Genomic DNA, 20,364 nt, shown 5'->3' with positions numbered 1-20,364 from the left:
GTGACAGGAGAGGCTCTGACACACAGCAGCCTGCTGGAAGCAGATGGCAACAACGGGGCCGGAATGGTTGCCATGACAACTGGCATGCAACCCGTCAATCTCCACCACGCTATGCTGAGATCACCAGGTAGGCGTCTTTTCTGCCACTACTGAAGCAAGTTAGTCACTTGTTTTGTATGTCTTACAAGTAATAATTAAGAGGTGCAGATATTTCTGGGAACTATTAAAATAAAAGAATACAAGTGAAAAATGTGTGTTAATTTTTACACTCAAGTTCATATAAAAACAGTTACCGGTAATACTGTTTTCAAATTCGTATTTATAAGTAGCTTTATAAATCTAGATTAATAGAGCTATCCCTGTTTAGAGTTGTGCATTTTTGATACATATAGAGCTATCTATAAATAAGCTCACAGATCTATCGCTCTGTTTTCTGTTCGCAACACTTCAAGCGTGGGCTGATTAAAAGAGTGCGCCCAGCAGGCACAAGACGATGAAACAACGTTGAGTAGTTGTTGAATTAGGTCCTGATTTTGAGCAACTCAAACTTAAGTTTGGAACAACATGCTTTTTGACAAAGTTTAATCATTGTCAGGTTGTGACGTTGATTTGACCATTGAATTGTGGTCATTTCCCAAAAAAAAACAACGTGGATCATCAACCTCATCTCAATTTACTAATACTACTATTTTGTAACGTTGTTTTAAAGGACATCTATGTACAAACCCCGTTTCCATATGAGTTGGGAAATTGTGTTAGATGTAAATATAAACGGAATACAATGATTTGCAAATCCTTTTCAACCCATATTCAATTGAATGCACTACAAAGACAAGATATTTGATGTTCAAACTCATAAACTTTTTTTTTTTTTTGCAAATAATAATTAACTTAGAATTTCATGGCTGCAACACGTGCCAAAGTAGTTGGGAAAGGACATGTTCACCACTGTGTTACGTGGCCTTTCCTTTTAACACTCAGTAAACGTTTGGGAACTGAGGAGACACATTTTTGAAGCTTCTCAGGTGGAATTCTTTCCCATTCTTGCTTGATGTACAGCTTAAGTTGTTCAACAGTCCGGGGGTCTCCCTTGTGCTATTTTAGGCTTCATAATGCGCCACACATTTTCAATGGGAGACAGGTCTGGACTACAGGCAGGCCAGTCTAGTACCCGCACTCTTTTACTATGAAGCCACGTTGATGTAACACGTGGCTTGGCATTGTCTTGCTGAAATAAGCAGGGGCGTCCATGGTAACGTTGCTTGGATGGCAACATATGTTGCTCCAAAACCTGTATGTACCTTTCAGCATTAATGGCGCCTTCACAGATGTGTAAGTTACCCATGTCTTGGGCACTAATACACCCCCATACCATCACAGATGCTGGCTTTTCAACTTTGCGCCTATAACAGTCCGGATGGTTCTTTTCCTCTTTGGTCCGGAGGACACTACGTCCACAGTTTCCAAAAACAATTTGAAATGTGGACTCGTCAGACCACTAAACACTTTTCCACTTTGTATCAGTCCATCTTGTTTGATCATATTACGCCTATACTGGCTCACCTGCACTGGCTTCCTGTGCACTTAAGATGTGACTTTAAGGTTTTACTACTTACGTATAAAATACTACATGGTCTAGCTCCAGCCTATCTTGCTGACTGTATTGTACCATATGTCCCGACAAGAAATCTGCGTTCAAAGAACTCCGGCTTATTAGTGATTCCCAGAGCCCAAAAAAAGTCTGCGGGCTATAGAGCGTTTTCTGTTCGGGCTCCAGTACTATGGAATGCCCTCCCGGTAACAGTTAGAGATGCTACCTCAGTAGAAGCATTTAAGTCCCATCTTAAAACTCATTTGTATGCTCTAGCCTTTAAATAGACCCCTTTTTTAGACCAGTTGATCTGCCGTTTTCTTTTCTCCTTTGCCCCCTCGCCGGGTTATTCCGGTTCCGGTGACCATGGATGAGGTGCTGGCTGTCCAGAGTTGGGACCCGGGGTGGACCGCTCGCCTGTGCACCGGTTGGGGACGTCTCTGCGCTACTGACCTGTCTCCGCTCGGGATGGTCTCCTGCTAGCCCCACTATGGACTGGACTCTCACTGTTATGTGGATCCACTAGGGATTGCACTTAGAGGGGGGGTTACCCACATATGCGGTCCTCTCCAAGGTTTCTCATAGTCATTCACATCGACGTCCCTTGTGTGGGCTCTGTGCCGAGGATGTCGTTGTGGCTTGTGCAGCCCTTTGAGACTTTTGTGATTTAGGGCTATATAAATAAACATTGATTGATTTATTGATCTTAGATGATGAGCTCAGGCCCAGCAAAGCCAACAGCGTTTCTGGGTGTTGTTGATAAACGGTTTTCGCCTTGCATAGGAGAGTTTTAACTTGCACTTACAGATGTAGCGACCAACTGTAGTTACTGACAGTGGGTTTCTGAAGTGTTCCTGAGCCCATGTGGTGATTTCCTTTACACACTGATGTCGCTTGTTGATGCAGTACAGCCTGAGGGATCGAAGGTCACGGGCTTACGTGCAGTGATTTCTCCAGATTTTCTGAACCCTTTGATGATATTATGGAGCGTAGATGGTGAAATCCCTAAATTCCTTGCAATAGCTGGTTGAGAAAGGTTTTTCTTAAACTGTTCAACAATTTGCTCTCGCATTTGTTGACAAAGTGGTGACCCTCGCCCCATCCTTGTTTGTGAATGACTGAGCATTTCATGGAATCTACTTTTATACCCAATCATGGCACCCACCTGTTCCCAATTTGCCTGTTCACCTGTGGGATGTTCCAAATAAGTGTTTGATGAGCATTTCTCAACTTTATCAGTATTTATTGCCACCTTTCCCAACTTCTTTGTCACATGTTGCTGGCATCAAATTCTAAAGTTAATGATTATTTGCCAAAAACATTTTTTATCATATATATATGCACACACACACATCTTTTTATTGTCATAAATGCATACAATGATATTGAAAGCAGCTCATTTTCTAGTGCAGAAATTCAATAGAAAAAAATAAAAATAGTTCAAAATCTAGGTATGTAGAGCTACTTATAGATTTATCTATAGCTCTGAGTTTAAAAAAATAAAATAGCCATTTATCCATCCATCCATTTTCTACCGCTTATCCCCTTTGGGGTTGCTGGAGCCTATAGATTCTAAATGAAAAGTGCATATTTATTTTTTACACCTACCGTAAGTTCAACAAACCATTTTGTCAAAAGAAACTACAATTTCCCCTGTGGATCATTAAAGTTTATCTAAGTCTATTATTCTCAAATAGATATCTTTACAAATCATTGTGTGCATTTTTCCAGACCTAAGGGGACACACTGTCTATATACAGTAACAAATACACTTTAAAATACGTTTACAATCATTTATATATGAACACTGAACTGATTTTGCATAATACAATAAATATATATTTTTCAATTCATTTTTTAAATGAACCAATTTTTGACATCAAATTATTCCAATAAAGTAACTTTGTGTATATTATATGTTCTGACTTTTGGGACACCCTGCATTGCTCGAGTAAATACACACATTGATATTTTGCATAAGTATATCATTTTGATAAATGTGTTTTCCCTCATAAACACTTTATTAATATTATTATAGTATATTACAATGAATATGAATTCCTGCGTTATGAGGCGTGTTCATATGTTCACTACAGTTGTTGTTCTTTTCAGGCCCCGCAGACTCAGTGGTGGTGCTCTCTGCGCCACATGAACTGGTCGCCATGACAACAGAAGGTGCCAGCTATGGGGATGTGGTAACGCTGCTGTAGTTTGTCAGAGGGTGAAGTAAAACAGCTTGTTCATTGGTGACTTTGTAAAAACGTGTACATAAATTTACAGTGATAAGGATTTTATTTTTGACGGCTGTGGAATGGCGCTTGTACAAAATCAAAAATAAATACTCCCAAAGAAATACAGAGACGGGTTTAAAAAGGTATTTGAAAGAAATAATGAGCACTTGTTACCACTGGAAACTTCATGCACATCTTGTTTGTCTCAATACAAAACAAACAGCATCACTAAATTCTATTGATCCTGTTTGTGCATGAAACAAAAAGATTGATGAAAGGATGAAGAGACAAACTCACCTCCCTGCTGCTTAGCGTATGTTTAGATGGTGAAAGTGGTCCAACATGGCACCCAGTGCCCAACTTGCCTCCACGTTGTTCACTTTCTTGGCCAACTAGAAAGAATAACAATAACCAAATAACTCAAAATGCTTTTTTGTATTTATTGAAATTAAATTAAAAAAACTATAAAATAACTGTTTTGTTTCTATATGATTGAAAGTCTTGAAAAATGATTCAATTACCAAAAGATGTCATGTTTGGTTCCTAAATAAGTGCTTCAACTATTTGTGTTTTAATTTTCTGTGCGTGCACCTGATGAAATGATTTGTACCGTGCACTAACTTAATATCCTGCTATGAACAGGATTATATTTGATTTAGACAGGTTGCTAGGAATTAATAAATTTTTATTTTCCTGAAATGTTGTGGTTGTTCACCTGCACTCGTGTGCTCTCCTGGAAGCCAAAGCCATCTTTGAGCAGAGAGAAGATGTAAGTCAAGTCCAGACACAGGTAAGGTTGGATGGAAGTCGCCCTGCCGGTCTTCTCGCACACTAAACACACAGGAAGTTTGAAGCTGCGCATGGCGTTGTCATGTCAGTGCATCTCACCCTCCTCTGCGCTCCTCTTGAAGTCTCTGACTTCCAGCATTCCACCTTGGACTTCATCTGCAATGGAAGAGAGAGGCTTGATTGCAGTGGTTGTAGCTCACATTTGAAAAAAAGACAAATAATTCTGGGTGATCGTAATAGAGATGGTGACCTGGACCAGCCCAGAATAGCAACGTCTCTAATAAGCACGCACCTCCAGCTCCTCAAATCCCCTGAGACAGGTGCAGATGACTCACTGCCTGCGTCTTGCATTGGAATGGGTAATAACATCCTGCTGGCTCTGTATAATTATGTCGGCGTGTGTGTGTATGTGTACCAATAAGGCCGGCATCCAGCGCTCGGTCAAAGTAGTAGGAGAATGCATAGAAATGCGTGCTGCTGTCTCGGAGCCGCTGGGGTTGATGAATAATCCCCTTGACTGTCTTCAACACGTCCTGATAGCACCACTTGTATCCTGAGACACCTGAACACAAGTACTGATAACATCATCTATTTATTGATTGCTAACAAGTCTGGCGGTTCACAAATGGAGTGCAGTACTTGGCTGAGACCAGCAGAGGCGCCATTGTTTATATTATGCATCTGGAAAGTATTCACAGCGCTTCACTTTTTCCACATTATGTAACATTCTTACAATACTTTTTTTCCTCTAAATTTTACACACAAAACTACATAATGACAATTTGAAAAAAAAAATTTTGGGGGGGACATGCTCTTTTTGTAGCTCTGGAGTGCTTTTAACAAGTACTTACATCCCCATTTGAGAAGCACTGTCGGAAAAAAGACAGAAATCGTTCAATACCAACATGATCCTTCAAGTGTCCTAATAATTGAGTGCACTGTTTGCTCCAAAAGTTGTCATCTTTGTATAAAATGATACGTTTAAATCATAGTTGCCAACCCTCCCGAATTTTCCGGGAGACTCCCGAATTTCAGTGCCTCTCCCGAAAATCTCCCGGGACAACCACTCTCCTGAATTTCTCCCGATTTCCAGCCGGACTTAAGGCACGCCCCCTCCAGGTCCGTGCGGACCTGAGTGAGGACAGCCTGTCGTCACGTCCGCTTGGCCAACCAAAAAGTCACCACAGAACACTATAGTGTTCTGTGGTGACTTTTTGGTTGGCCAACGGTTTACGTTGTATTGCGCACCCTGACGGCAAGTGTGGAAGTCGGTTCTGAAGTATGAAGAAAAGACACGCAACTTCATCACCTCGCCTGGTTATTGACTCCAACCCAGAATATTACACTGCCCATACCTACGCTCCTGCTGCTGGCTGAAAAGCATTGCACTTTCAAATACAACAATGAGTAGAGAGGAGTGTTATGTGTGTAAATAAATGAACACTGAAATTCAAGTATTTATTTTATATATATATATATATATATATATATATATATATATATATATATATATACATATATATATATATATATATATATATATGAAAAACTTGAATTTCAGTGAATTCTAGCTATAAATATACTCCTTCCCCCGCCCCCTACCCCCCCCAAAACAAATCTCCCGAATTTGGAGGTCTCAAGGTTGGCAAGCATGGTTTAAATGTACAAACCCCGTTTCCATATGAGTTGGGAAATTGTGTTAGATGTAAATATAAACGGAATACAATGATTTGCAAATCCTTTACAACCCATATTCAATTGAATGCACTACAAAGACAAGATATTTGATGTTCAAACTCATGAACTTTTTTTTTTTTTGCAAATAATAATTAACTTAGAATTTCATGGCTGCAACACATGCCAAAGTAGTTGGGAAAGAGCATGTTCACCACTGTGTTACATGGCCTTTCCTTTTAACAACACTCAGTAAACATTTGGGAACTGAGGAGACACATTTTTGAAGCTTCTCAGGTGGAATTCTTTCCCATTCTTGCTTGATGTACAGCTTAAGTTGTTCAACAGTCCGGGGGTCTTCGTTGTGGTATTTTAGGCTTCATAATGCGCCACACATTTTCAATGGGAGACAGGTCTGGACTACAGGCAGGCCAGTCTACTACCCGCACTCTTTTACTATGAAGCCACGTTGATGTAACACGTGGCTTGGCATTGTCTTGATAAAATAAGCAGGGGCGTCCATGGTAACGTTGCTTGGATGGCAACATACGTTGCTCCAAAACCTGTATGTACCTTTCAGCATTAATGGTGCCTTCACAGATGTGTAAGTTACCCATGTCTTGGGCACTAATACACCCCCATACCATCACAGATGCTGGCTTTTCAACTTTGCGCCTATAACAATCCGGATGGTTCTTTTCCTCTTTGGTCCGGAGGACACGACGTCCACAGTTTCCAAACACAATTTGAAATGTGGACTCGTCAGACCACAGAACACTTTTCCAATTTGTATCAGTCCATCTTAGATGAGCTCAGGCCCAGCGAAGCCGACGGCGTTTCTGGGTGTTGTTGATAAACGGTTTTCGCCTTGCATAGGAGAGTTTTAACTTGCACTTACAGATGTAGCGACCAACTGTAGTTACTGACAGTGGGTTTCTTAAGTGTTCCTGAGCCCATGTGGTGATATCCTTTACACACTGATGTCGCTTGTTGATGCAGTACAGCTTGAGGGATCGAAGGTCACGGGCTTAGCTGCTTATGTGCAGTGATTTCTCCAGATTCTCTGAACCCTTTGATGATATTACGGACTGTAGATGGTGAAATCCCTAAATTCCTCGCAATAGCTGGTTGAGAAAGGTTTTTCTCAAACTGTTCAACAATTTGCTCATGCATTTGTTGACAAAGTGGTGACCCTCGCCCCATCCTTGTTTGTGAATGACTGAGCATTTCATGGAATCTACTTTTATACCCAATCATGGCACACACCTGTTCCCAATTTGCCTGTTCACCTGTGGGATGTTCCAAATAAGTGTTTGATGAGCATTCCTCAACTTTATCAGTATTTATTGCCACCTTTCCCAACTTCTTTGTCACGTGTTGCTGGCATCAAATTCTAAAGTTAATGATTATTTGCGGAAAAAAAAATGTATCAGTTTGAACATCAAATATGTTGTCTTTGTAGCATATTCAACTGAATATGGGTTGAAAATTATTTGCAAATCATTGTATTCCGTTTATATTTACATCCAACACAATTTCCCAACTCATATGGAAACGGGGTTTGTATTTAAAAACCAAACAAGGATGACCAAGAATAAGCAATCACGGTGGATTTGTGTTGATGTTCCTCAGACTGGCTGTTTGATGTCAACATTACAGAAAGCGAAACGTGCCATTTTTGCAACGTACTTCAGAAGAGACATAACGAGAATGGGAGCTAGTTGAATGATTTTTCTGAATTAGTTTTCCCTCCATTTGTGCATAATATAATTTGGTTGCTTTTACCACAAGACTATTTTGCACCGAAGAGGTCAGTGTGTGTATGTTTTAATGCTGTGCAACAAAGATACTTACATTGATGTCGTTTCAAACTGCTTAATGATTTATATACTGTATTTGATAGAGATGATAATGAAGGTAATATACAACATCACCATAAACAGAACAATTTTTCACAGAAAAGAAAAGAAAAACCTTTGGCTCTTAGATTTTACATCAATAACAGCAGTGTGTGTGTCGACTTAAGCGGGCACTTTTTAGTAAAACAAGAAGGGGTTGGCGACTAAAGTGTGTTCCACAGTAAAAGCTTATTGAGCTTTGTCAAACAGGTTTTGTGTACCTTTTTTGAGGTGTGTGTGTATTGAACTCACCGTCTGGGTCTCCGCTCACTTGGTACGTCTCCCCTCCAAAGCTCCACTGGTCCAAGAACTCTTTGGGGAGGCACGGACTTTTAAAAACTTGACACTGCAGCCCTTCAAGAGCGTGCGCACACACACCCACGCACACACACACACACGCACGCACGCGCACGCAGGGACACGCACACACACAATTACTTTCATTGTGTTGCTGCTCAGTGTGACTCACAATAGTTGATTATTGTTGAACTCTAAACAGCATTAACACTAACGGTACCTTCGGCGCCAAACGCTCTCAGCGTGGAAAGTCGCGCTGTCATCAGCCCGTTGCCAAGGTAACTGCAGAACAACAAGGCATTGTTTCATGAGCAGTGACACAAAGAAAGCTTATTATTCACATCCTGATGACTCATTAAATCAGAAAAGTGATGCAAGTGACATTTCTAGCTTGGTCAGTTGTAAACGTAGTCAGTGACATTTGGAGCTGTCAATACAAGACTTGGTGTAAAATAATTTCATTTGGTGCACAAACTTCACATTATGTAAACAATACCAGACTTTGATGTTTTACCTGCGAGTGTACAATGCAAAAGAGGAGTTGAAGATGTGGAATCTGCCGACGTTTGTTTTTTCAAGGTTGGCCTGCAGTGACAACATGCAGCACAAAGTTGTCTTTAAAGTTATTCTTTTTTTGTTTTCATCATTTGTGTATTGTCTCTAAAGTAGGGATATTAAACCAAATTGTTTTGGGGGTCACATTTCCAGAAAGCGAGCAACTGGGGGCCGGACGTCTTCCTTCACTAGTAATCATACTTTCAAAACCAGCTTGTTAACAAGCTGGTTTTTGGTCTATTTCTTTGGTCACAGTTACAACATTTGAGGGAAAAAAAATCACCCTTTTATGCAAAATAAAAGTGTCCACTGCAATGTACACAGGCTTTTAGGAGGTTAAAATCTCAATGCAAGGATCTTTCAGCATGTTTACACTGGTCTAGGAAGAGTCTTTTCTGAGTTTTGAACTGAACTCATGGGCCAGTCGGGTGTCATTCCCAGCTCGAAATAGGCCCCCTGGCTGCCAGTTGAATAACCGTGTCCTAAAGTATGGACATATAATATTAATTCAGTACAGTAAACCCTCATTAATCGCTGTTAATTGTTTCAAGGCCTGACCGTGGCAAATAAATTTCCGCAAAACAGTATTTGATTATTAATCAATTTTCGTAGTTAGAACATAAAAACAGTTTACGACCTTCTAAATAAGTTTGTTAACATTACGAGAGCTCTCTAGACATAAAGTAACACCCTTTAGTCACCTTTACACTCGTTTAATCCAATATAGTTATGCTGCCTAAGGCTGAGTCAATTAGTTGGCACAATGCTAAAAAGTGCACTCTGATTGGTCTGGTCTCCTCTAGCGGCCAATACTAGCGTATAAATGATTTATTTAGTTCATTTAGACATAATTATTCTTAAATGTTAATTTAAGTTAAATATTTGTCGTATAAACCCTAAGAAAAGAAAACACAAGCTATATTGAAGCCGAAGTGCAATGTGGCAAGAGATAACTGTATAGTTTTATTTTTATTTAATCAATAATTATTTTAAAAACTTAATTAAAAATAATTATTGAAATGAAATACACAAATAAGTTAAAACAAAAGGTCGTACATTTATTTTAAATGTATTTATATTATAATTATACATATATTTTTATAGTTGTATAATACATGCATTTGTGTGTGTCCAGACTTTGGGGAGACTGTATTAATGTTACATTTGTATGACAGTTACATCAAACATTTATGATTGTCACAGTTTGGCCCTGGAACAGAACATTTCTATCAATGGAAAAAAATGTATAACAGAATGTACTTAACCAACTCTTCTACATAGAGCAATTCATTATTCTTACAGTGCTATCATCCACTGGAATACATTGTGCTTGTGTACAGACACGCCAATTCACCATTCATATTCTCACCTTGGCTTGTGGCAAGAAGGTAATCTGTGTGGATCCTCCTCCCAAATCCAGGATTCCCACCGTGTGTTTGGTCTGAGCGTGAAGGTGACCTGCAAACATTCGCACCTCTGCTCCTTGAAATGTTGTCGTCAAAAAAAGGAAAAAATATAAATTATCAGTGAACACGACTCACCCGATAGGAAGTTGACTGATATCCATGCCAGGATTCCTACAATGGGGACATAAAACAGTGTTTATGTGCTGACATGGAATAATGAAGTATTAATGACAACTTTTCTAGGACATCACGGTGGTAGATAATTGATGTCATTATCTGCAGTGCATCATCATTGTCACATTACCTTCACTTGTGCCGTCCATGATGCTGACGCTGTTGTCAGGGACCAAAAATGGAGACTCATCAAACACTCGTTGAACCTTCAGGAGTACGAAAAAATGGCCTTAAACATTATCTAGTGTAATGGCAGCTGCTGCGCTTCGAGGGACTCATTAATTCCAATTTGAGGATTAATAAAGTATGTTTTATCTGCCAAGGTGCCCCCAAGGCCACGCATGACAATTTATCCCCTCCTACTGATAACACTCATTTTTTCTGCATGAGTCGTTACACTTAGCTTTGACAGACACACACTCGCATGCTAACAGGAAATTGGACACAAACGCAAATTCAACCAACATCTTAGGTGGCGCTTCTAAAAGCTTGGGTCGAAAAAGCACTCCCATTCACAGCTGTAGCTGTAGGTAACATATTACAGTAGTTTTCGTCTAGTTATTTTTTTACTTCGTGTAGCTACCGCTGATATCAAAATGTGCTGCAATGATACATGATGTTGATAGATGGAGTCTCAGTTGTTATTGTTTACTCTTTCGGGTAAACTTGCTACAATATGAATCTTGTTTCGATAATATTTAAGCTGAATAATTCAACAAATAACAGCAATTAACAATGATGCATGCTTGCAGTTTACGTAAACTTACTGTAAACATTCGCATACAGGGCGAGTGGTGCCGTACATAACACACACACTCTAATCTCAATGTCTTAAAGGGCTACCGCACATTTTTTGGAATGTTGTCAATTATTCACAATTCTTGTGTAAGAAAAGCACACAAATGTTTAATGTATTCTAACTCAAACAAACGCTAGCAAGAGTCAGCTAACAATGGAGCTAATGGGATTTGCTCTAGTAACAGGCACATTCATAACATGTAATATTGACATATTTTGGTCATTTGAAGCATTCGGCTGCGTATTCATTTCACAAACATCACAACATTGGCTATTTCCTACAACAACAACAACAACTACCACTAATCATGGCAGACTTCATGAGAGCTAACAATGGCTACTTTGGGAAAAATGATGATCCAGAACTTTATACTGTATCAACACATCAGCGCTGTTGATGCTGGCTCAGCAGTTTGCTTCTTACTGCTATTACAACATTTGTTGTGCTGTGCAATACACTTGTGAATACATGACCGTGTGGTCAACCAGAGTTGTTTCTTTTCCACTTTTTCATGCGCTCTTAATACTTCAAGTAGAAAAATAAACACAAATATAAAGTTCATAACTAACAGCCTCTCTACAATTAATGCACTTTAGGTACACAAATCAATTAAAACATTTACAGTAAGTATTTTGGCAGAACTATACTGGTGCATCTCAATAAATTAGAATAATAGTGCAAAAGTAATTAGGTTTCAGGAGTTTAATTTACACAAAACGACCAATTCAAAAGGTATTTTGTTGATTAGAATGAATATTTTACAATGTTCAACTTTGACAACTGGGGTTTAATTCAGTTAGAAATAAAAAAATATTTCACTTCATGTGCAGTGAATCTACAAATTTAAGATGAATTCCAATCCACACACCAATCCCTTTTTATTATCCCCTGGTCCTCGGTATTGCACTTTTAAGTCAAGCAAGTGGTGTCCCAATTCCCCTGGAAGGCAAAGTTCTAAGAGGTGTATAACCTTTAAAACCAAGTGTTATGAAATGAAAGCTGAGCAGAAAGCACATACATGTAATTTAATGTAAGCTTTATGGATTTTAATTGTAAGACTTAAGCTGAACGTAAATATTACCATTTTTTTAATGTCCATATTTTAAAATCGCTCGTCATACGAGCTCGTAAATGCATCTGAAACCAGTAAACTACGATGTCAGACTACAATTTACTACATTTCATGAATGATTTTGACAGCTTACCAACTTTTTAAGATTAACAATGTTTAAAATGTTTTTATATTTTTAAAATTGCTTGTCATGACAACCTACTTATTTACATATTGTAGCTACTGAATACTGTAACGATCACTTGTTGTCTAATAACTATGATGTAATATAGTACATTCTAGTGTAATGTGTTTGCTTGTAGTGTCGTCTCATTTCTTAGGTGTATATATTTGACCACTTCATCTAGTCCCTCAGTTTTAAGCGGTAAAATTAAAGTAGAAGGGGTAGAATTGTGATTCAGCCTAAATCTATGTAATGCATCCATCCATTTTCTACCACTTGTCCCTTTCTGGGTCGCGGGTGGTGCTGGAGCCTATCTCAGCTGCATTCGGGCGGAAAGCGGGGTACAACCTGGACAAGTCGCCACATCATCCTTTATGTAATTTAATAAGCATGTCTGACACAAATAGACCACACAATACAACATAATATATGACTGACTTTTTTTAACTGATATCCTAATTGATTGTGATGCTTGTGTAGCGGTGCGGTCATGTCACCTGTTCCAGAAGAGCGTGGGCTTTGTGTGCAGGCAGCAGTCTAAGTCCAGCCGTGGCTCTGAGCACCACTGGAGTTCTCTTCCACTCCAGACGAGGCACTGTACTCTTGGCCACCTTCAACAACTCTTTCAGCGTGTGTACAGCCTGGACGACACATGTCATAAAAATACCTATTTTATTCAATCTACTCTTTGCTCACAAACAAAAACAAGTTTTTTATGCTATCAGTGCTTGCTCCAGCTCTTTTTTCGTCTTTTTCTTGCAGTCACTTCCTGTTTACAGCTCTCATGAGCAAGGAGTACTCGTGCACACCACTGGCTGCGCTCCCACAAAACACACACGTCGGCCGGGGTCCAACTTTCTCCTTTTGTCGATGGGATTGATCTGGCGTGACAATGAACTCACCGTCACAGGAGAGTCGGCGTGTGCTGACAGACCGGGCTTCACTGAGTGGAACATCTCTTTGTCCAAAACTGGAAGCGCCTCTGCAAGATAACATCCACAGCAGGGATATTCAAAGCATTAGTGGGGGTCAGAATCTACCTAAAAATCAGCCCATTACCTCCATCAAAGGAGCTAACGTCTCCAAAGGTGTCCATCCAAAAAAACAAAAAAAAGATACATTTTTTGTGTACCGGTATATACATTCATTGATCCCTCACATCTGTAAACATTACACTTGAAACATTTATCTTCATTTCTCAGTGAATAAAGCATTAAACTTAACAGTTTGGCATATAATGCAGAATAAGATTCATCCAATGTCGGTTCAGCCTTGGCGGAGGTTTTGCTGGTAACATTCTAGTCCAGTTATGGCATTATTGCAGTCATTCTCAAACTGTGGTACGTGTACCACGGCTCTATCTAGTGGTATACCAGATAATCACTTGATTAAAGTACAGTGCTTTATTTTTCTATATTAAAACTCAGTGTTACTGTTCAAACTGTGGGTAAAGTTACAGCTGCCAAAAATATCAAATATATTTGTTAAATAAAACCTCTGCCTTGTTTTAATGAATACTCTGGCCTACTACGCTACTGTATTTCAATGTTGGTCATTATGGTGGTACTTGTACACGTTTTTTCTGAGGTGGTACTTTGTGAAAAAAGTTTGGGAACCACTGCAATATTGGACACAATCTTGGAGGCAATTTGTTGGGATTTTCAATTTCCATGAAAAATACAAGTAATACGTTATAGTGGCCTAACGTTCACCAGTATACCTCAACTATTGTAGAATGTGCTCAAAAAGCACTTATACACACACACTGAAATCTATTGACCAAGTAATTTAAAAAAATAATTAAAATAAATAGAAACACTGTTTTTATCTGTTTTAATGGTTGCACATTTATTGTTTTAAATAATAGTTTGTACTGTAGCACTTAAATATTTATTTACACGAAAAGTGCGTAACAAATAAAATCCATTATTATTATCTATCATTTCTGGAGGGCGTTCTGTTGTCTTACTCTGTTCAGTGATCCTTGATGAAGGGTAAAAACACCTTCATCTCTTTTCCTCCGAGTATAGAACAATCACTATGAGTGACACTAAGAGTGCAGAGTTGTAGGTTCCATGTGCACTATTGAATACTTTAGTTGCTTAGACAGAAATATGTACAGGTTTAGATTGGGGTATGTTGTTTCTTAACAGGGAAAGACGTTAATGTCTCTTGTTTTCAGGTTGGCATTTAGGCTAGTGAAGTAGCGTCAGTAAGGTCGTCAGTTTATCAAAGTAAAGTTATCAATTTCAGTTTTTTATCCTTTTAATGTAAAACGGTAATACTAGCCGTTGGGAGTTTCTCTGCGGTTATTATTACCGTTTATTGTTACATCCCTAGTTGCGGCCCACCAGAGATAGGTTTGTCGCTACCTGTTCACTCTACATAGTTCATGAACACATCACTATGTTGTTTGTGATTATAGCTTGTTGTTACTCCCGACAGCACATGGCATTGTAACTGTGCTTCTTAACACGCACTTGGTCTGCCAGAGAATAAGATATAACAGAAGGGATCAAAGTTTCAAACTTTGTTGCTATATTTAGCAAGTTTTCAGACCCCCAGCAACAAATCTATAGTTTTTCTCCATGTTATATTGGACACTTTTGGAGACAAACATATAAGCAAGTAGTAAAAACTACAAAATAATTTATATTTCTAAACATATTTGTTTAGTTTCTCATGTTTTGTTCTAACTTTTGTCCCCAACTGTTTCCATAAAAATTACATGCACATTATGTAAATCGGACAATGACAACTCCCTGCCACAATAGGATGCAGTCATTGTACTTGATTTGGAATGTCGCTGACTTAACCCTTTAAACCTCAAGTCAGGTGCTCCTAGATCACCTGACTCCGCAAGGATGAATGTGTAGACATGGATTCTGGTCCCTGTACTCCCTGCATCAAACATCACGGCGTAGAAGAAGCGGCTGTGGTTGGTTGGCCGGTGGAAGCTGGGAAGGACGTTTGACCGCTCCAAGAAGGAGGTGGCGAGCTGAGCACCGGCGGGCATTGCGACAGCGAGCAATAGCACCAGGAGCTGCAGAAGCACGGAGAGCTTCATCTTCACTCTGAGGGATGATGAAGACAACTTGTAAGAAGATAAATGGGCTCGACCAAAGCACAGCGACTTGTGCTGGGGTATGTCAACGTGACATGCGACAGGGGAGGGACAGTCTTATTTAGCAAGCAGAGGGTCAATTTTAGAGGTTCTAATCAACAGAAACATGAATCCCTTAATCATCCGCTTTGAACACTGCAATTTATGCTGGAGCATCTCCCAACCACATACTGACATCTTTAATCACTTGTTCAACAGTTAAGAGTGTACATTTGGGAAATATTTTATTTTTTAGCTCCCATTCTGCCTCTGGCGTTTGCACCAGTCACTGTGACCATAATTCCATGTGAACTTTGGAAGGTAAGTACTCTTTTTCTGACTCGCTATCCCACTTCTGAAACCAACATTTTTTGGTATGTTCTCACTTGCAGTCTTACTTTGGTACAGACCGGAAAACTCAAAAAGATACCTCATTGTAGCTATAGTGTGGTTTGGTTCGAAGCAAAACTGCACTTTTTTTATATCTTGTCCATTATTAAAATTCAGTGGAACCTTGATTTACAAACATATTTGGTTTTTGAACAGGGTTTGTAAATCAAATAGTTTATATAGTGAAGCAAATTTCTCTGAGAAACAATGTGAATATGAATAACAGGTTTCAGCCTCGACAAAAGTCCATATTTTAGTTAAGATTTATACATTTTGAATGCAACAAAGTGTTATACAGTACTGCACATCAAAAATATCAAGGGGTGATTGAATTAACTCTATTACCAACCTCCGAAGCAGAACCTCCAGGTTCTGTAACAGCTTCTTCCCTCAGGCCGTAAGACTCTTAAACGCATCATAATCAAATTATCCCCTCAACTCCCCCTAAAATGGATTAACTCGCTGGAATAAAAAAGACAATATAACATACATCCATAAACGTGGACGCATGTGAAAAAGTGCAATATATTTATCTGTACAGTAATCTATGTATTTATTTATATTTATATATATTTATTTATTTTATATATATATTATTTATATATATTTATTTATTTATATATGCACCTTATTGCTTTTTTTATCCTGCACTACCATGAGCTTATGTAACGAAATGTCGTTCTTATCTGTGCTGTAAAGTTCAGATTTGAATGACAATAAAAAGGAAGTCGAAGTCGAAGATAACGACAAGCTTAACTGTGTTGTATGCTCTGCCAACAAGCGCAGACACACAGAAGTCCCTTTGGCCCCATCACAAACGATCAGAAATAAATAAAAAAAAATCCTTAACTTTAACAACCATACTACTACAATAATAAACATTTAAAAGTGTAAAATATGCTGTAAAATAAGTCCGTTCTCATCATAAAAACTTCCTCCGGCACAAAGCCAGCTTCCTCAATCTCTTCAATGTGAGCAACCACAAAATGACTGCCAGCGGGACACAAAATTAATGAAGCGTTTGTACACAGAGACATGGTTCGCACACACAGGCATAATTTGTGCAATCTAAGAGTTTGTAAACTGAAAAGTTCGCAAAAAATAGGGGTTCGTAAATCTAAGTTCCACTGTACTTCCAGACAAGAACACTGGTCTTTCCCTTTTCTGTGCGTTCTAAATAGTGAAAAATTGCAACAAAAACAGCTAACAATGAAGTTAATTGCGATTAATCTATTTCACCTATAAAGTGCTTTAAAAGATCATTCAAAAACTGCGAACATCGCTTGATTTACATGCTGTGATCTGCATGTTCACCAAGCTATAGTGACATTGTTATTGTAAGAACTAACACAGAGGAACTACTTTCCTGCCGTCATGAGCTGCCTTTCCTCTCAAAGACCTTGGAGAAGATTGTTTTTACCCAGTTAAACACTTTTTTAGAGGACTGTGATATTTTAGAAGTCTTTCAGTGTGGGTTTAAACCCCTCCATATTACAGAGTCTGCATTATAAAGGGTTTTTAATGACATCCTTCTAGCAACGGATTTAGGTGATCATGGGATTTTAGTTTTACTCGATCCAACAGCAGCATTTGATTTGGTGGACCATAATATCTTAAATAGCTGCCTACAGCATCAAGTGGGCATTTGTGGTACTGCTTTGAGTTGACTGAAGTCATATTTGACAAACAGAACCTTCTCTGTAAATGTTGCTGGTTCTGAATCCTCTGTTGCTCCCTTGACATGTGGGGTCCCACAGGGCTCAGTTTTAGGACCACTGCTGTTTTCTATGTATTTACTTCCCCTGGGCTCAATCCTAAGAAAGCATGATATTTATTTTCATTGTTATGCTGATGACACACAAATGTATTTTCCATTAAAGAGAAATCATGCCTCTTCAATGCAGCCACTACTTGCTTGTCTTGATGACATCAAGGCCTGGATGGCCCTAAATTGCAATGAAAAGAAGACTGGAGTAATAGTGTTTGGACCTAGTGGTACCTGTGAGCTCCCCCCTGTTGACTTTGGCCCCTTGGCTTTGAACGTTAAGCCCATGGTCACCAACCTGGGCTTTCGTATTGATAGTGATTTTAAATTGGACCGTCAGATTGGCACAGTGGTGAAAGCCAGCTTTTTTTCATTTACATCAGCTGGCTAAGGTTAAAAACCTTTCCAGGCAACAGTTTGAGACAGTAATCCATGCCTTTATCACATCTCGGCTGGATTACTATAACGCTTTGTATTTTGGAATTGGTCAATCCTCCCTCTCACGTCTGCAGCTGCCCGACTTTTAACAAGCACAAGAAAAAGAGAGCACATTACTCCTGTTTTAGCCTCCCTTCACTGGCTGCCTGTGCCTTTTAGAATCCATTTTACAATTATATTATCAATTTTTAAATCCTTACATGGTCTTGCCCCACTTTACCTCTCTGAGCTGCTCCACCTTTGTGCCCCCACCCGGTCCCTCAGGTCAGCTGATCAGATGCTCCTGGAAGTACCCAAATCAAAGCGCAAGCTAAGAGGGGACAGGGCCTTGTCTGTTGCGGGTCCCAAACTCTGGAATGATCTCCCTCTCCATGTGAGACAGGCCCAAGAGCTAGCTTATGTAGCCGAGGATCAAACCGCCAACTGCCCTGCCTTCGGCTGCCGCCCAGCTCACAATGCACTCGATCTCTATGGCTAAAGTGCCCTAAACGCGTCCGACCGGTAGGAGGCCACGGGGAAGACCCAGGACACGTTGGGAAGATATGTCTCCCGGCTGGCCTGGGAACGCATCGGGATCCCCGGGAAGAGCTGGACGAAGTGGCTGGGGAGAGAAAGTCTGGGCTTCCCTGCCTAGGCTGCTTCCCCCGCGACCCGACCTCGGATAAGCGGAAGAAGATGGATGGATCTTTGACTGCGAAAAGATGACTCAATTCTATTACCGTTTCTTGCCATAGGAGAATATGTTTTAAAATACAGTATAGCTAACTATATGAAAAGAGACATTGGAAAAGCTTATTATGGCACTATCCAAGCAGAACGTTGTCCAATCAAATCAAATAAAAACAGATAGGATAACGCAAACAAAAAGTCGGTTGTGTTTATAGCTCAACACACAAAGTCTTTACCGTGTTTCCTCACGGAAAGCAAAAGCTTGGCTCATTATTCGCAACTTAGCAAAGTTCGTTCGCTCATGTTTACAACTTTAGCTAGCAGGCTAACTTGGTAAAAGTGGACATGCTAATGAGCATGGCAAGCTCGCGCAAACAAGATTAATTTAATATTTGAAACCAAATAAACTACTACCATTAATAAAAACTCCACCAATTAAAAATGTAAATGGAACAGTAAGAAAGCGACTTAAAAGTAGCAAGAATAAGAAACACCGGGCATGCTTACCATGATGTTGACGCTGTCAACTAAACGGCTTACGTTACTGACGTTATGTGACGTCCTGTGGGCAAAACCAAGAGTCATTTAAAAACAACTAAACTTCATAAGTAATCACTTTTTAAAGTCCCAAATAATAATTATTTTTAACAAAATGACTATCCTTGATTAAGTTAGCAAAAATCTACTTTTCTAATTAAGTCCCTCCAAGGGCTGACCCAGACTATTTTGAGGTAGGGGTCACCTAAAAGACGACAAAAACGGAAGCAAGCGCCTTCTGTAGACCCATAGATGCTAATAAGCATTGCTCATGAAAACAATAGCATCCATTTTACGTAAATTAAATGCCAAATTAGTTTTTATAGCCAACAGCTGTTGATGTGAAAAAGTAAAAAATAAAATAAAATGCATGCAACGCTCATGCACAGTTTCATTATAACTAATGAAACGAATTAATGAAACTACTTCTCCTGTTGGAGAAATGTTTATTAAGTGAAAGAGTTTCAGAATTACACTGTGAATATGTATACTCCTGATTCAGTATTTGAGCTTAACAGTGTAGAATGCAGTTTGAACCAAGAAAAAAATATTTTGCTGCAGAAAAAAACTTGGCAGGTATTATTTTCCAAGCAGTGGCGTGCAGTCACTAGAGGCAGGGGAGGCAGGGCCTCACCTGCCATCATGGAAAGAAAAAAAATGTAAAAAGAAAAACAAATTAATTAAATTGTTATATGTATCCAGTGATTATACTAAAGTTATTTTCCATTTAACTTCACCAGTTTTAGATTACTTTTTATTTTTATTTTCACATTTGCCGTTCAAATACTGAGACGAGACGGTGCGGTGATCAGC

The 20,364-nt window shown here is 39.3% G+C and overlaps 2 protein-coding genes across 10 annotated transcripts in view; one reads left to right on the top strand and one right to left on the bottom strand.

The window, feature by feature from the left end:
* Positions 1 to 4,521, top strand: part of znf410 (zinc finger protein 410) — a 44,438-nt gene extending 39,917 nt beyond the window's left edge. For both annotated transcript variants that reach the window (XM_062044993.1, XM_062044992.1), the window contains exons 11-12: positions 8 to 127; positions 3,704 to 4,521. In XM_062044993.1, the coding sequence (XP_061900977.1) occupies positions 8 to 127; positions 3,704 to 3,801 (218 nt within the window). In that variant the 3' untranslated portion in view covers positions 3,802 to 4,521. The remainder of the gene's footprint in view (positions 1 to 7; positions 128 to 3,703) is intronic.
* LOC133648676 (ectonucleoside triphosphate diphosphohydrolase 5-like) overlaps positions 1 to 19,805 on the bottom strand; it is a 29,503-nt gene extending 9,698 nt beyond the window's left edge. For 2 of the 8 annotated variants that reach the window (XM_062044997.1, XM_062044996.1), the window contains exons 1-14: positions 19,251 to 19,398; positions 15,500 to 15,723; positions 13,552 to 13,631; positions 13,147 to 13,290; positions 10,746 to 10,821; positions 10,577 to 10,612; positions 10,405 to 10,493; positions 8,995 to 9,065; positions 8,701 to 8,762; positions 8,436 to 8,537; positions 5,027 to 5,173; positions 4,711 to 4,767; positions 4,538 to 4,653; positions 4,120 to 4,214 (exon numbers count right to left, since the gene is read on the bottom strand). In XM_062044997.1, coding sequence (XP_061900981.1) covers positions 4,131 to 4,214; positions 4,538 to 4,653; positions 4,711 to 4,767; positions 5,027 to 5,173; positions 8,436 to 8,537; positions 8,701 to 8,762; positions 8,995 to 9,065; positions 10,405 to 10,493; positions 10,577 to 10,612; positions 10,746 to 10,821; positions 13,147 to 13,290; positions 13,552 to 13,631; positions 15,500 to 15,723; positions 19,251 to 19,285 — 1,323 coding nt within the window. In that variant the 5' untranslated portion in view covers positions 19,286 to 19,398 and the 3' untranslated portion in view covers positions 4,120 to 4,130. Of the gene's footprint in view, positions 1 to 2,547; positions 3,796 to 4,119; positions 4,215 to 4,537; positions 4,654 to 4,710; positions 4,768 to 4,903; positions 5,174 to 8,435; positions 8,538 to 8,700; positions 8,763 to 8,994; positions 9,066 to 10,404; positions 10,494 to 10,576; positions 10,613 to 10,745; positions 10,822 to 13,146; positions 13,291 to 13,551; positions 13,632 to 15,499; positions 15,724 to 18,565; positions 18,719 to 19,250; positions 19,410 to 19,521 lie in introns of those variants that run through there. The other 6 variants (XM_062044999.1, XM_062044995.1, XM_062044998.1 and 3 more) reach the window with 6 other exon arrangements.
* Between the last annotated feature and the right edge of the window lie 559 nt (positions 19,806 to 20,364).

This window comes from Entelurus aequoreus, linkage group LG04, assembly GCF_033978785.1.
Source record: "Entelurus aequoreus isolate RoL-2023_Sb linkage group LG04, RoL_Eaeq_v1.1, whole genome shotgun sequence".
NCBI classification, from domain to species: Eukaryota; Metazoa; Chordata; class Actinopteri; order Syngnathiformes; family Syngnathidae; genus Entelurus; species Entelurus aequoreus.
This window is presented reverse-complemented; position numbering and strand designations above follow the sequence as displayed.